At 41.4% G+C, this 13,049-nt stretch overlaps 1 protein-coding gene across 3 annotated transcripts in view; it reads left to right on the top strand.

Moving 5' to 3' along the window:
* Positions 1 to 13,049, top strand: part of foxp4 (forkhead box P4) — a 107,532-nt gene that overhangs the window by 58,775 nt on the left and 35,708 nt on the right. For all 3 annotated transcript variants that reach the window (XM_055027590.1, XM_055027589.1, XM_055027588.1), the window contains exons 3-4: positions 1,900 to 1,989; positions 12,490 to 12,612. In XM_055027590.1, the coding sequence (XP_054883565.1) occupies positions 1,900 to 1,989; positions 12,490 to 12,612 (213 nt within the window). The remainder of the gene's footprint in view (positions 1 to 1,899; positions 1,990 to 12,489; positions 12,613 to 13,049) is intronic.

The raw sequence follows: 13,049 nt of genomic DNA, 5'->3' as shown, positions 1-13,049 counted from the left end.
GTTCAATAAGTTGTACTGTAGAATCTGTGTTGTATTTTGTTACTGTTCGCTATAATTGTGAAATGAGGCAGATTTCTTCCTCTGAGTGGTTGAGTAAGAGCTTTTGTATAGACTGTCCCTCAATCTGGCCGTTAATTTGCACAGACACACACATCCACACACACAGGGACTTTCATAAATCAATATTTACTAAGGAACCTTTCCCTTTTGAGTCAGAGGAAGCAAATGTGCATCCTGCTGTCTCCCCTCTCTAACCCTCCGTCATGAGGTTGCACTTGCGTGTCCGTGTGTGCGCTTACTGTACGTGCAAGGCAGCTCTTGTGTTATGAACTGGGTGTTTTCTTATTTTGTTTTCGGGGCTGGTTAAACATTCCAGCCAAAAAAAATTAAAAGCTACTTTCTCTTTTTGTCCTAATGCTTGAACGCTGCGAGGAGGAGTGTCACAATGGAGACAGGAAAGGCACAAAAGCGGCTGGGAAGAGAAAAGGATGTGCTTAGAAAGTAGGAGAAATGGCTTAGTTTGCAGTATTGGTGGGGATGAATCGGCAACACCCAGGGGCAGAGTGAAAGGCTGGAAATGGAGCTGGTGAATGATGGTGTCACTGGTGTTAGATGGACAGGACTGCAGGGCAGACAGGGGGAGAAGCAGGAAAAGGAGGAGGAAGAACGAAGAGAGGTGGGAGGTGGTTAGTCATGGCTCTTTCGGACCTCATCAGGGCAAGCAGTTCCTTACATCACTGTGACAACACACAAAACACAGTTCAGGGCGCATGCATGGAAATGGAGTGACACACTTCTGTCTCGGGGGATGAGGAGAAGCCAGTTTGCTCTGTCCTCTGAGAAGGGAGAGAGGAAAAAGAGTTGTGGAAAGCAGAGTAAACCAGAGAGGATGGTTAGAGAAACAAAGGGCAAGGCAGTTGGGAATCAGGAGATTTTAAAGGTAATAAACTTAGACACAGGCAGCCTTATATTCACACTCTCAAGCAACTTAGACAGACATATTTATTTACAGTGCCTCACAAAAGTACTTATACGCTTGTGCTTAACGTTAAGTTCTAACCTCAGAATTCATGTAGTTTTTTAATGTTTAGATCTGCACAAACTAGCAAATAACTGTAAAGTGCAAACAAAACATTTATTTCACAACAAAAGAAAAATCTATAAAATCTGGCATGCATTTTTCTTTGGCTCTTTCACTCTGACACCCCTAAATTAAAGTTTGAACAACTCTACTTAGAAATGGCAAAAACAGTTTAGTCCACCTGTGTGCAATTTAATCTTAGTTTAATCAATATTCCATGAAGGGCTCCAAGGGTCATTCAAGAACATTAGCAACATCATAAAGACCTAAGAATACAATGGACAGGTCACAGATAAAGTTCTGGAGAAGTTCAAAACAGAGTTAGGTTATAAGTGTCACAGAGTGATGGTCCATCCATCATGTGAAAGTGAGAATACACAGTAGGGGATAACAGCAGAATCACTACGTGACCATCCACTTCACAGGATGTTAATGGGAAGATGGATCTGTAGCAAAACCAGCTATAAGCTGCAAGAGGCTTACAAATGTAATACCACAGAAAAGTGTTTCTACAAAATATCACACATTGGGCCTGGATCCAAATGCTCACTTTTTTTCTTCAATTTGCATTTGTTAAAAAATTAAAGCTTATGCTCTATTGAATTTTGGTTTGTTGAGATACGGTGAAGTTTATGATTCTAATAGCACAAGATGTAATAGAGTAAGAATTAATTTTTTTTGCCAAGTTATAATATAATTGCTTTACATTATGCTAATGTAAAGCAGCGGATGGGGACCTTCCTGCTATATAGAAACATATATTTGTTAAAGGAACTGTGTGCATGACTCTCATTTTTCCTCTTTCCTGTCTCCTGTAGGCACTCCAGGCAGCCAGACAGTTCCTCCTCCAGCAGGCCTCTGGACTCAACTCCCCTGGCAGCAACGAGGTCAAGCAGAGCCCCGTGCAGGTCAGAGCTCACACACATGGATGGGCATCCCGAGAGTTGCTCCATCCCCTTCAGAGACACGCTTTATTGGCAGCTGCGTCGTCGTTCTTCAACCAACCTTTTCATGTCACTCCCACAGATTAATACAGGACCATGTTCTCTTTTTTTCCTTTCTTGCGCTGCCTCCACGTATCTTTATCCCTCTCTCTCTCTGTGTCTGTGCATGTGTGTTAGTTTGACTGAATGAGGCCTTTGTAGTTTCTGGGTAGCGAGTTGTTTTCAGAGCTGGATACCACAGAAAGAAGAGAAAGTGAGGTTACTCGGAGTGCAAGATCCCTACTGAAATACACTTAGCGAGTGGAACACAAGCACTGCAGTGTATACCACATTTGTTTTTTCTCAAAATTTCTACAGTTGAATGATTACATGCAGAATGTTTTTTTTTCTTCCTTTTTAACAGGACTTTGCATAAAGAGAGTGGGGCAATAGGTGTGTTGGGCAGTCGGGCTATTGCATTATGCCTCTCATTATTATGTCACTTAACAAACAGACAGCTGGATGATAACATCGTAGAGCAGGTAGAGGCAGGGTGAGTATTTTTGTGCGCAGTGTCTGAAGGAAGTAAGATACTCACGGAGAAAAGAAAACAGAAATCATCATCTAAATTGTTGCATGCAAACTGGATCCAAATATATATCACGCAGTAAAGGATTCAAATAGACACATCATCTTTTTTAGTAAATTACTTGCTGATAATTGGAATATTCTCTCCCACAAAATAGCAAAAATGCTACAGTGACATCACATGAAGTATGAAAATCACCCAAAAAAAGTCTGCAAGCAACATTTTAATTGACACGCGACCTCTTAGAAATGCACAGGTACTTCCTATTGATAAACATGTTTAATATGATGCATATTTAAAATCTGGATGTCACCAGTTCATCTTGAATCAGAACCAGTCTTTAAATCGGATTTACATCGGATAAACTATTTCTTATTGTTACTGTTAAATTGTTTTTAAAACTCGCTTTATGACATCTTTAATTACTAAAAAAGTGATTACACAATAAATCACCAAAAGAATAAGGACGTCGCCTCTGTGAACAGTTTCTCCTAAGACGAGATCTTGGAAAGAACTGATATGTGTCAGTGTGGAAGCATTTACACATAACTAGGACTGAATGCAGATCAAACATGCATTTGGTTGACCTGCTTCATAGGCGCATCTTCTACATGAAAGAAGTTCAACCTTCCCCCTCGTCCTCTTTTCTCCCACACACACACACACACGTACAGATCCAGCTCTGCGCCGCCTCCACTCTCTCCATCGCTGTCTTGTTTGTCCTGTTTGTTGCTGTCTGACCTGCAGAGCCTCCCTGCACTCGCAGGGCATTCATGCAACGTCTCTGTTGTCTGAGCTGTCAGCTCACATCCTACCAACATAAACACACAGACACAGTTTTGATGTACATGCAAGTGAGTGTGTGAATGTGACTGGACCTTACAATGCAGAAATACAGACACAAATGGAAATGCACTTAGTCTTTTTAAATGACTTTGATGTGTGTTTTGTGTTTCTCTCAGGCATATTTGAATGGTTTTAAATTAGTTATTTTGCACGTGTATTTTTAAAATGAAACAACTTAAAAGGCTTACCAGACTGGGCCTGTATTTCATCCTTCAGAAAGAAAGTTCATTGAAAAGGTCAAAGGTCAGTACTATCTCCAGCTGCAATGGTATATTTGGTGGCTAAATGAGTGGATTGTTGGATGTGACATGTATCTGTTACAACAACAAATCAGAGATTTTGTGGACAATTTAATCTCAGTAACTCAGATTAACTCTCACATGTTAGTTTATTAAATCCTCAATTTGTTTATTGCGGCTACGATGAGCCATGAACAGTTTTTGTGACTCGACTGATCCTCAATTAACTTTTTGTATGAGAGTGAGCCAGCAGGGTTGCACAGCTCTGCAGTTAAACACAATTTTCCTAATTTTAGGGTTTCATGATTGCAAAACAACAATGAAATGATTATAGAGATGGCATTTTAAGCTATTCTTAGCTTTAGCCCTCAATAGCATTTAGCACAGTTAGCATGGTTAGCATATCAGCTGTTCCTTTGTGGATTCCTTGTAAGGTAAGTATAATCTGACCTAAACTTTGTTTTTTGTATAGACTACTTTTTTATATATCTATAAAGCACTGTAAGAGATGGGCCAGAATTATTTAAAATGATTAAAAAAACAGCATGTTTTTTGTTATTTGGGAACTCCCTGTTGTGGTTGCCTGAGGGAACAACCATTGTCACTCTATATAAAGTTTCTTTGCAACTTTTGGGCTTCTGCATTGACATATTTTTACAGAACACTGGTTTGTTTACTAATCATCCCAAAAATTTGTGTAAGAGATGAAAGTCACCATGTGCCTGCTAAAGGTAGACACTGTTGATCACTGTCAGTTCAGGACCAATGGTCACATTTAAATTGCATTTGTGACAGAAAAGGTGGCGAGTGAAAATAAGTTCAAGTGAAGCAGACCTTTAATGCGGCGACTTCTTAAGGTGACAGTAAGTCACCGCATAGCGGCACACATCTGGTTCAAAATGGCCGTCCCCAGGTTGGCTCCTGCTGCGTGGCTCTCACACATGCAAATGAGCCTCAGCCAATAATGAGATCTTTAGGAGCTCGATAATTAGATTTTTTTTCCTTCTCTCTACGGGAGAATGGGAGAGACAGACAGGGTGAGCAGGAAGACTTTCTTTTTCAGTGTCTCGACTTCTCCGGAGGAACCTCCGTCTGCGCTGACAGGCAGCCGCCTACTGCCCACCCTCTACACCCACCACCCTCCGAAATCATATTTCTTTTCTTTTTTCATAATAGAGGGGAGGATCTGAGCGCAGAGCAAAAGAAACTCTGAGATTGTATCTTCTATATGATTGGTTGCTCAGAGAAGGTTTGGCTGACTGCGAGAGATGGTATCAATCTACTTTGTGAGCGCACAGACGTGCGAGTGTGTGTGTCTTTTATTGTCTCGGGCGATGTTCAGGAGATAGTTGACAATTGCACAAAAGGTGGACAAGCACTTGCAGAAAAAATCATTCTGATGATAAATTCCTGCCACGTTTATTGAAAATAACTTGTCTTTTGAAAGCGGCTGTTCTGTGGATCCCTCAGAGGATTGTTAGCGACTATTTGTAAACAAACAACATCATGAGAACCAATGGACACAGGGTAAAGCTGTGAAGAAGCTCAAAGAAATATTAGTAAGGGTGGTGAGAAGAGAGAAAAGCTTTTTTTAAGAAATCCTCAAGAAGGAGTTGTATTTATTGCCTTCTAAGTTAAACACAGAAAAGCACTGAAATCAGTATGATTCCTCTTCATTTTCTCTGAGTCCACAAACAGACATCTCTCTGCAAAACTTAGACAATTTCACACTTTAGATTTATGTTTCTCCTAGATGTTGACTATGATTGACCACTGTTACCCTGACTTTGTGTGGCATGGTTGCTGCTGAGAGAATTTCTCATAGCTGGCTGTCAGAGGGGCATCTTGCTGGATTACCCAGCATAATATGTACGACCTGTCACATATTCCCCACAATAGACACACTCTCACAAGCCGACACATATGCACCACTTGGCAGACACATGCTTGGCACACTTAACAAGCTGGCACTTGGCATGCACACATAGAGATTAAGGCACGTGCTTGGCCGTGGCCCATACGTAAGTAATTGAATAGCGTGGTGTCCTGTTTTCATGTATTATTGAGGAGCTCGTTTAATTAGAAAAAAAAATTAAAAGGCTCATTAGGCTTATGTTAATTAGCTTGGCTCCCTGCTCTCTGGAGAGGGCTTACTCCAGCCCAATGGGAGGGAGAGGGGAAGGCACAGTGAGGAGGCTGAGGGAGGAAACAAACTCCTGCCATTCTTAAAATGCAAGTATTTATTTTTTTGAAATAAATATTAATCTGCGATCTAAAATTTCCGATTTGTTGTCACTCATTTTCTTCAAGAAAGAGCAAAACAAAACAGATAGAAAGTGGCAAGGTTCAAAACCTTCTGAGTAATCAATAAAACAATGTGGAAGAAGAAGTTTGTAGTTCTCCAGAGTCCATGGGACTAAAACAGTTCATGCTCTTGTTCTGTTTTTTATTTCCTTTCAGAGTATTTTCCCCAAAGCTCTCCTTTTGTCCACTTAATGAAAGTGCTTAGCTGGCAGTTTCTCTGATTTGATGTGGAGGGAGCTAGTGCTGCTGCTGCTGCTGCTGTGCATGTGTTGGGAGTATAGTATGGGATCCTGACAGTTTGTGAAGGGTGCATGGGAGGAGGCTGAGTCCCCTGTGAATTGGCTACGGCTTTGGACTGAGGGCTGGACAGACAGGCTGGAGAGGAAAGGTTTGGGTCTGGCCACTCGAGCGTGAAAGTCTTATTTTGAGATTTGAAACATGAGTGAAATCAGTAATGAAATATGGTCAATAACGGCCTCACACTTCCCAATGAAGTGCCCTGGCTGTGTGTAGGTCCACGAGCTCTGAAAACGTGTTGTCATTTTTATTCTGAAGCACTGGGGCGTTAGATGGAGGGAGGCAGCAGTGGAGGAGGAGGAGGATGAGCAGGGGAGGGGGGCATTATCCACTTGAACTTCCTGGCCTTTCACCGTCCCCTCCAAAGTTTTTTTCTTTCCTTGTCTTTCCCCTTATCCATCGCCCTGTCAGAAAGAACTGTGTTTCATGCGTTCCTTATATATATATATATATATATATATATATATATATATATATATATATATATATATATATATATATATATATATATATATACACCCCCTGGTTCACTGTTGTACTTAGGAGCCTGGTACAACCTGTCTTTGCAGAGTTTTGCCAAGTATGAGTAATTTACTAATAAATAGCTGACAAGCATTTTTTTTGTACATTCATCATAGTCAATTTATTATTATGTTCCTCAAATACATAATAACACAATGCGATGGTTTTATTTGCTGCTTAGATGTTCATTGCCTCAGACAGAAACATGACTCAGCATAAAAAAGATCTGAAAACTGACAATGTAGGATCCCCATATTATCAGCAACCTCACCTGCCTTCGTTCATCAGTTTCCCTGGGAGTGATGTGGCCCCTGGCCCTGCTTCAGATTAGCAAGAGGAAAGGTGCTTATTGCACACAATGGGGCCCTTTTTTTTTCTTTTCTCTTTTTTTTTTACCTTTGCCCTGGAGCTCCAAACACCCCTTTCAGCACAGTGGAAACTCCTCCGCTGTCTAGTTTTCACTCTTGATCCCATTTTCTCCCCATTTATTTCTCTGCTTGTTGAGCACGGACAGGCTGTTTACCTGCAGGGACACCGATGAAGGCGCTGATAGCGATGATAGCTGTCGAACAAACAAATCCTCAACCAAGAAAAGAATCATTTACATGTCAAAGAGCTGCACATTGCAAGTACAAACTGAGTCAGCATGCGATACGCCAAACAGATGGCACAGCTGTGCAGCCTTTTACTTGCTTTCTGCTGATAAGCTGTCAGATTTTTACCAAAACAAGAACAAAAAATAAAAAAAGCTTTGACATGATTGCTGTCTTTGGGTGAAGTTGACGCTAAAGAACCCCATCTCTTCAGTAAACAAACCTGTCTTGGTGCACTCGAAGGTGTGTGTGCGTGTGTATGCGTGTGTTTTAGTGTGTCTGTGACAGTAAGGTTGTTGGGGAGTCAGTCACTTCCACTGTGAGGTGGTAATGCTTAGTGACAAGGATAAACAGTGCTGGGGTTTGCTCCTTCCAAGGTAGGGGGTGAGGAGGAGGACCGTGTCAGACTCTCTCTTTCTCCCGCTCCCTCCTTGTCATTTTTTCAATTATTTCTCTCTCCTGTGGGTCCCCACAGACCCCAGAGGCAGAGGCTGCATCATTTAAACTGAGAGCCTGTTTAGATTCTGATTATAGCTTCCTCTTTTCTCACCATTTTCTTCCATCTCACACACACACACACACACGTACACCCCACACACACACACACACGCACACACACACACACACACGATTCTGGCTTCTTGCTGTGGAGCGATTACCTGAAGAAGTGAATTTATGAGGCTGTCATCCTTCCAAGAAAGTTACATTTATGTACATGCATCACCTCGTGTAGGAATGGCTAATTCCAATTCTCAAGATGTTTTCATCATGTCACTGCACTGCAGTTGATCAGCCCCTGATCAAGTGGTTTCAAGAATATACTAATGTAGAGCTCAAAGTGTAGCAGAGGCAAAAAGAAAAAACAATTTTTTGCCACAGCTACACTTTTTTCTAAATACATTTTCTTTTTCTTTAAATTGGATTTTTTCTTACTTATTATATGAGAAAAGTTGTTTGTTTTTTTTACTATTCTTGGTAATCAATGTAATAATTTTTCCAAGAAGCATTTAGCGTATTTCCTCAGGAATTTTGATGATTTATTTTTGATGATGAGCTCCATATCTTATTGCCATCACCCTAATATTCATCTTTCTCTGTAAGGTTCAGGTCAGGACTCTGGGTGGGCCGCTTCGAAACATTAATATTACTTTGAAAGAGCTCCTTTGCGCTTGTAAAAGAATGTGCCGTCTTGTGGGCAGAATGAGACTTCCTCCAGTCACACACTCGTTTGTGTCGCATATTACAGAGATGAACCAACATCTGTTTAGTTTTTGTTCAGTTGGAATTATTTCACTCCGATTGGTCATAATTTGGGGAAATAAAGAAAAATAACCTGCTGCAATTTACCTGCTTTTTAATGCTAATTAGATGTTGGTGGATTAATAAACCCTACTCCCCTGAAAAGTGATTTTTTTTGTCATTCATAAAGAAAGACCCTAATCGGTGTTTACTGCCAGGTGCAAAGCTCTTTGTTCATTTTAGGTCATTATGCAGACATTTTGGCCTGTTTGTCGTGTTTGCTGCCCGGTTTGATATCAGACAGCAATCCCTCTTCTCTTTCCTGAGTGGCAAAAGGCTTCCCTCCCAGCTAGGATGAAAAGTCATCAAGGGAGAAGAGGAGAGAGGGATGAGGCCTCATTGAAATGCAAGTTACGTTCCCCGATTTCTCTCTTTTCTCTCCTTTGGGACTTCATGCCTTTCTCTTCCTTCTCCTTCCCATCTTTCTGGGCTCTCCCCGGCTCCCTCTCCCTGCCTTTGTTAATCAGTTAAACTCCCTCTTCAAACAACCCCTCTAATTACTCCTCCGCTCTCTGTAAACGACAGGGCTGTCTCCAGCGTTCTCTTCTCCTCCCTGCTTTCCTCGCAGCTCCCTCCATCCATGGCAGGGGTTAACCTCTGTCAGCTACTGACCCCTCTGAAGTGTGAGTCTGCCTGTGCTTGTCTGCACTGTTCAACTGCTTGTGACTTTTTCTTGCATTGTTAATGATACAAGTGACTTTTTTACTCTTTTATCTTTGTGTTAATAGTGGTTGGACTAAATAAGATGCAGTAAGACCAGGGATTGTGACTTTTCACCTGTATGTCAGCATATGGATGCCTGTTGAGACTCTCGTCTGCGTTCTGCTCTTTCTAGAAACCGTCTCGGTTATTTCTGCTTGACAGCTCAAACACTTGTCTTATCTTCCAACCATTATTTCTCAATACTTCCTCCTTCCTCGCTACGTCCTATCCCTGCTCGCAACCACCTCCACCCTCCCACCTCTCCTCCCTCTTCCCACTAATCTACCACGCATCTCTCTCTTTTAAATTAACATGCAACATGAAAAAAGAATGGACGACAGCGGGGGGAGAGAAAAATTAAATGCATTTAATAAATGGCTGACTTCAAATCACCCGGCTTTTCAGACTCTCCCTATTCACAGTCCAATGAAAGGGGAGAAATCATTCACCAGGAGAGACAAAGCCGAATGAAAATATAATTCTGCATTGTGAGGCGCTTTTGTCCTGGCCCGTCAAATTGCTAATGGCGAGGCTTTTGTTTTGTGCCGGGGCTCTGAGTCTGGCGGTGTCGTATGGCGGTGGCAACGCATGCCCCATAATCACAACGCTTTGTGATATTAGATTATAGGGGCAATTAATAGCGTCAAACCTTAACTACTCAACATTCAGCCTACCCCACACACACACTCACACACACACATGCATGCACACAGGCCCGCGCATGCGGTTCCGGCATCACAGTGTAATCCAGCACACAGAAAGGTGCTATAACTCCAGTAATTATTACGCCTGCGACTTGAAAATGTCAATGGCGGTGTGTATAAAATAGAATGTATGAGTAGTCGGTGAGGAAGAATGGGATGCACAAGAGCAATTAATTACAGCTTTTCATTTGGCAGCCTAGACTGACAAGGCCTGGCGGCGGGGGCAAGTTGGCATGACGCCAGGCGGCACCCATCACCACCCCCATCTTACTCGCTGCTCCCCCCCTGGACCCTCCGCTACCTCTCATCCACCCCCTTCTCCCTCGACTATTTCCTTACCAACTGCCACGACGCCAAAGCGTCGTCTGAGTCACCCTACTTTGGCTCCTGTCTTCCTTACATCCACACCTCAAACACAAACTCTTGGTCTTCTACACAATCGTACAGTACAGCTGCTTGTAAAAGCAGTCATACCTCTCTGACTTTTGCACATTTTGTCAAGTTGCCACTTCAAAGTATTTTGTTGTATTGATATATTACTATCTGTAAACCGTGTGGAGCGGAAACCTGGTATCGGTTAGGAAACAATTAAAATCCACGAATACTCAAGAGTTCAACACTTTATGAGTGTCTAAAAACACTCATAAAGGAATATTTTCATAGTTCAAATACCAAATATACCTTAATATGCATTAACATGTACAATTTAGACAATCTTAGCAGAAGCTAATATCAACAGGCTTTCTTGTTTTTGCTTTTCGCGGTACAAACAATCAGCAACAAGAAAAATAAATGCCAATCCATGTCAAGTAGCATTGCTTTTAGGCATTGCAGCCTCCCATAGCGCATCTTCTTTCAAATATTTTAGATATGCATCAACGCAAATTCTGTAAATAGATGGGTTTTTCATGAATAAACCTGAAAATAGGTTAAACTACAAATAATCCAGCTTCACTGTAATGCATTTGTATATCGTCATCTTTATAGTGAATAAAACTTATTATAACTCCTTGCCATTACAAGTCACAAAATGATTAATTGGAGTTCATGTATATGTGCTAGAACCACCAACCTGGCTAGCCACTGGTATGCTGTAATAGTTCCTCACCCCTATATCAGTATGTGTATGTATGGAACAGGAAGACAGAGGAGCAGCAGGTAACAGATAGCTGGTATTTATAGCCCAGTAAAACTGGTTCTTCATAGATTTAATCTATCAGTGACAGCTCACCTCCCCATCCCTCTCATTTTCTTGACATCATCCATTCAGGTGGTGAGGAGCTGGACAACTGTTTTTGTTATTATCTCGCACACATGCATACAGACAGAGATTTGCTCATTGAAAAGATTAATAACTGTTTTTTTTTTCTCCTTTTCAGGTATTCATCAATAAAACGTAAAGCTTACCGATGTTCAGACAGTGAGAGAATCCCTTTAGATCTTAAAAAATATCAGCTTTCAAAACCATCTCCGTAAATATGTTCACACCGTGTCTTTTTATCCCCCTTATTTTCTATATTTTCTTTAAAACTGGTGTTGTTCCAGCAGTTGTTAAATACAAAAATGCTTTGTCAGCAGAACTGCCGCTGTGGCGTTTTCTTCTCTGTTGCGTGTACATTTCCACTCTCGGGTTCAGATTTATGCGGTAAGCTGGTCCCAAGAGTTGCAGTGTTTGTAATCAGATTAGCATCTCTGTACATTTTCTGTGTACAATGCAAGAGCATTAAGGAAGGTTTGCAAAACACATTTGCCAAAATTACAACTATGTACTCCCTCGCTTTCTGCCACTTTATCTGATGAGATGAGCATCTCATCAGATACCCAACTTTGTTGTTCCTTTTTCCTCCTAGCGAGGCCCAGCCGTGCCAGGGAGAGAATCGACGGCAGTCATAATCATGTGTTTATAAAAGCAGATAAGATTTTATATTTTATTGGTAGATTGCATATCTGTCCTTTCATCCCTGGCTGCTGCCACGGAAATTGACGGTTTTCAACAGTGCCAGCCATGTGCCGGAAAATGTCAACAGTGTCAGTGTGTTTTAGTGCGTCTCTCTATTTGTCTTCATCTGATGCTGCCCGTTTTTCCTTCGCAGTGAGTGACAACAGAGAAGAAGAGACAAACACACACACACCCTGACTTACCTATCTGTGCCAGCCTGCAGCATAACCAGTTTGTACTGCAGGCTGTTTATTTTAACTTGAGGATTCACTTATGCAGGCACAGTCATGTTCAAGTTTTTTTTTTCTTTTTTTTTTTTCTGTTGACTGGGCCTCATTGCACAAAGCTTCATCTGTTGACTGATTAAGTTGCTCTAGATTTACATGATAACATTAAGGTGTGTTAGGATGCTTTTAACGTGTGCTGTATTCTTTTCCTGTTTTGTCTTCAGGTGCCCGTATCCATGGCCATGATGAGCCCACAGATGATCACTCCTCAGCAGATGCAACAGATCCTTTCCCCTCCTCAGCTCCAGGCCCTGTTGCAGCAGCAACAGGCTCTCATGCTACAGCAGGTAAAGACAACATGCTTTCTCTTCCTTCAGTGCTTCATGTTTAGCTCAAATTTGGTGACATGTAAATATGCAGCATGGTACTCCTTTGTGGTTTAATTAGCTGAAAGCAGCCTTAGCAGAACCATGTCAATCCATTTCATTCCCTTTTTAAAAAATACTTTTATGGGATATATGTAATTTCTTTTTTGCTTTGAGTATTTAATAGGTTTCTTGTTGTAATTGTTGCTGGTCATTGTGTCCAAGAGTCACTATGATAGACATTCCAATATAAGTAAACTTATAAAGTGGCGGGTAGCAAAGTAAACTCACAAGGCCAGCAGGTCCACAACTTAAGGATCATATAAAAAGAGGAGACAACAGGAATTTAGCTTTGTCTTTAAGGCCAAGAATTTATTTAATTTGCTTGAAAGGTTTTCAAATATAGATATAGAGTGTCT

This window comes from Poeciliopsis prolifica, unplaced genomic scaffold, assembly GCF_027474105.1.
Source record: "Poeciliopsis prolifica strain line A6 unplaced genomic scaffold, Auburn_PproV2 SCAFFOLD003, whole genome shotgun sequence".
Classification (NCBI taxonomy): domain Eukaryota; kingdom Metazoa; phylum Chordata; class Actinopteri; order Cyprinodontiformes; family Poeciliidae; genus Poeciliopsis; species Poeciliopsis prolifica.
Note: the sequence above shows the minus strand (reverse complement) of the source record. Positions and strands in the feature narration are given on the sequence as shown.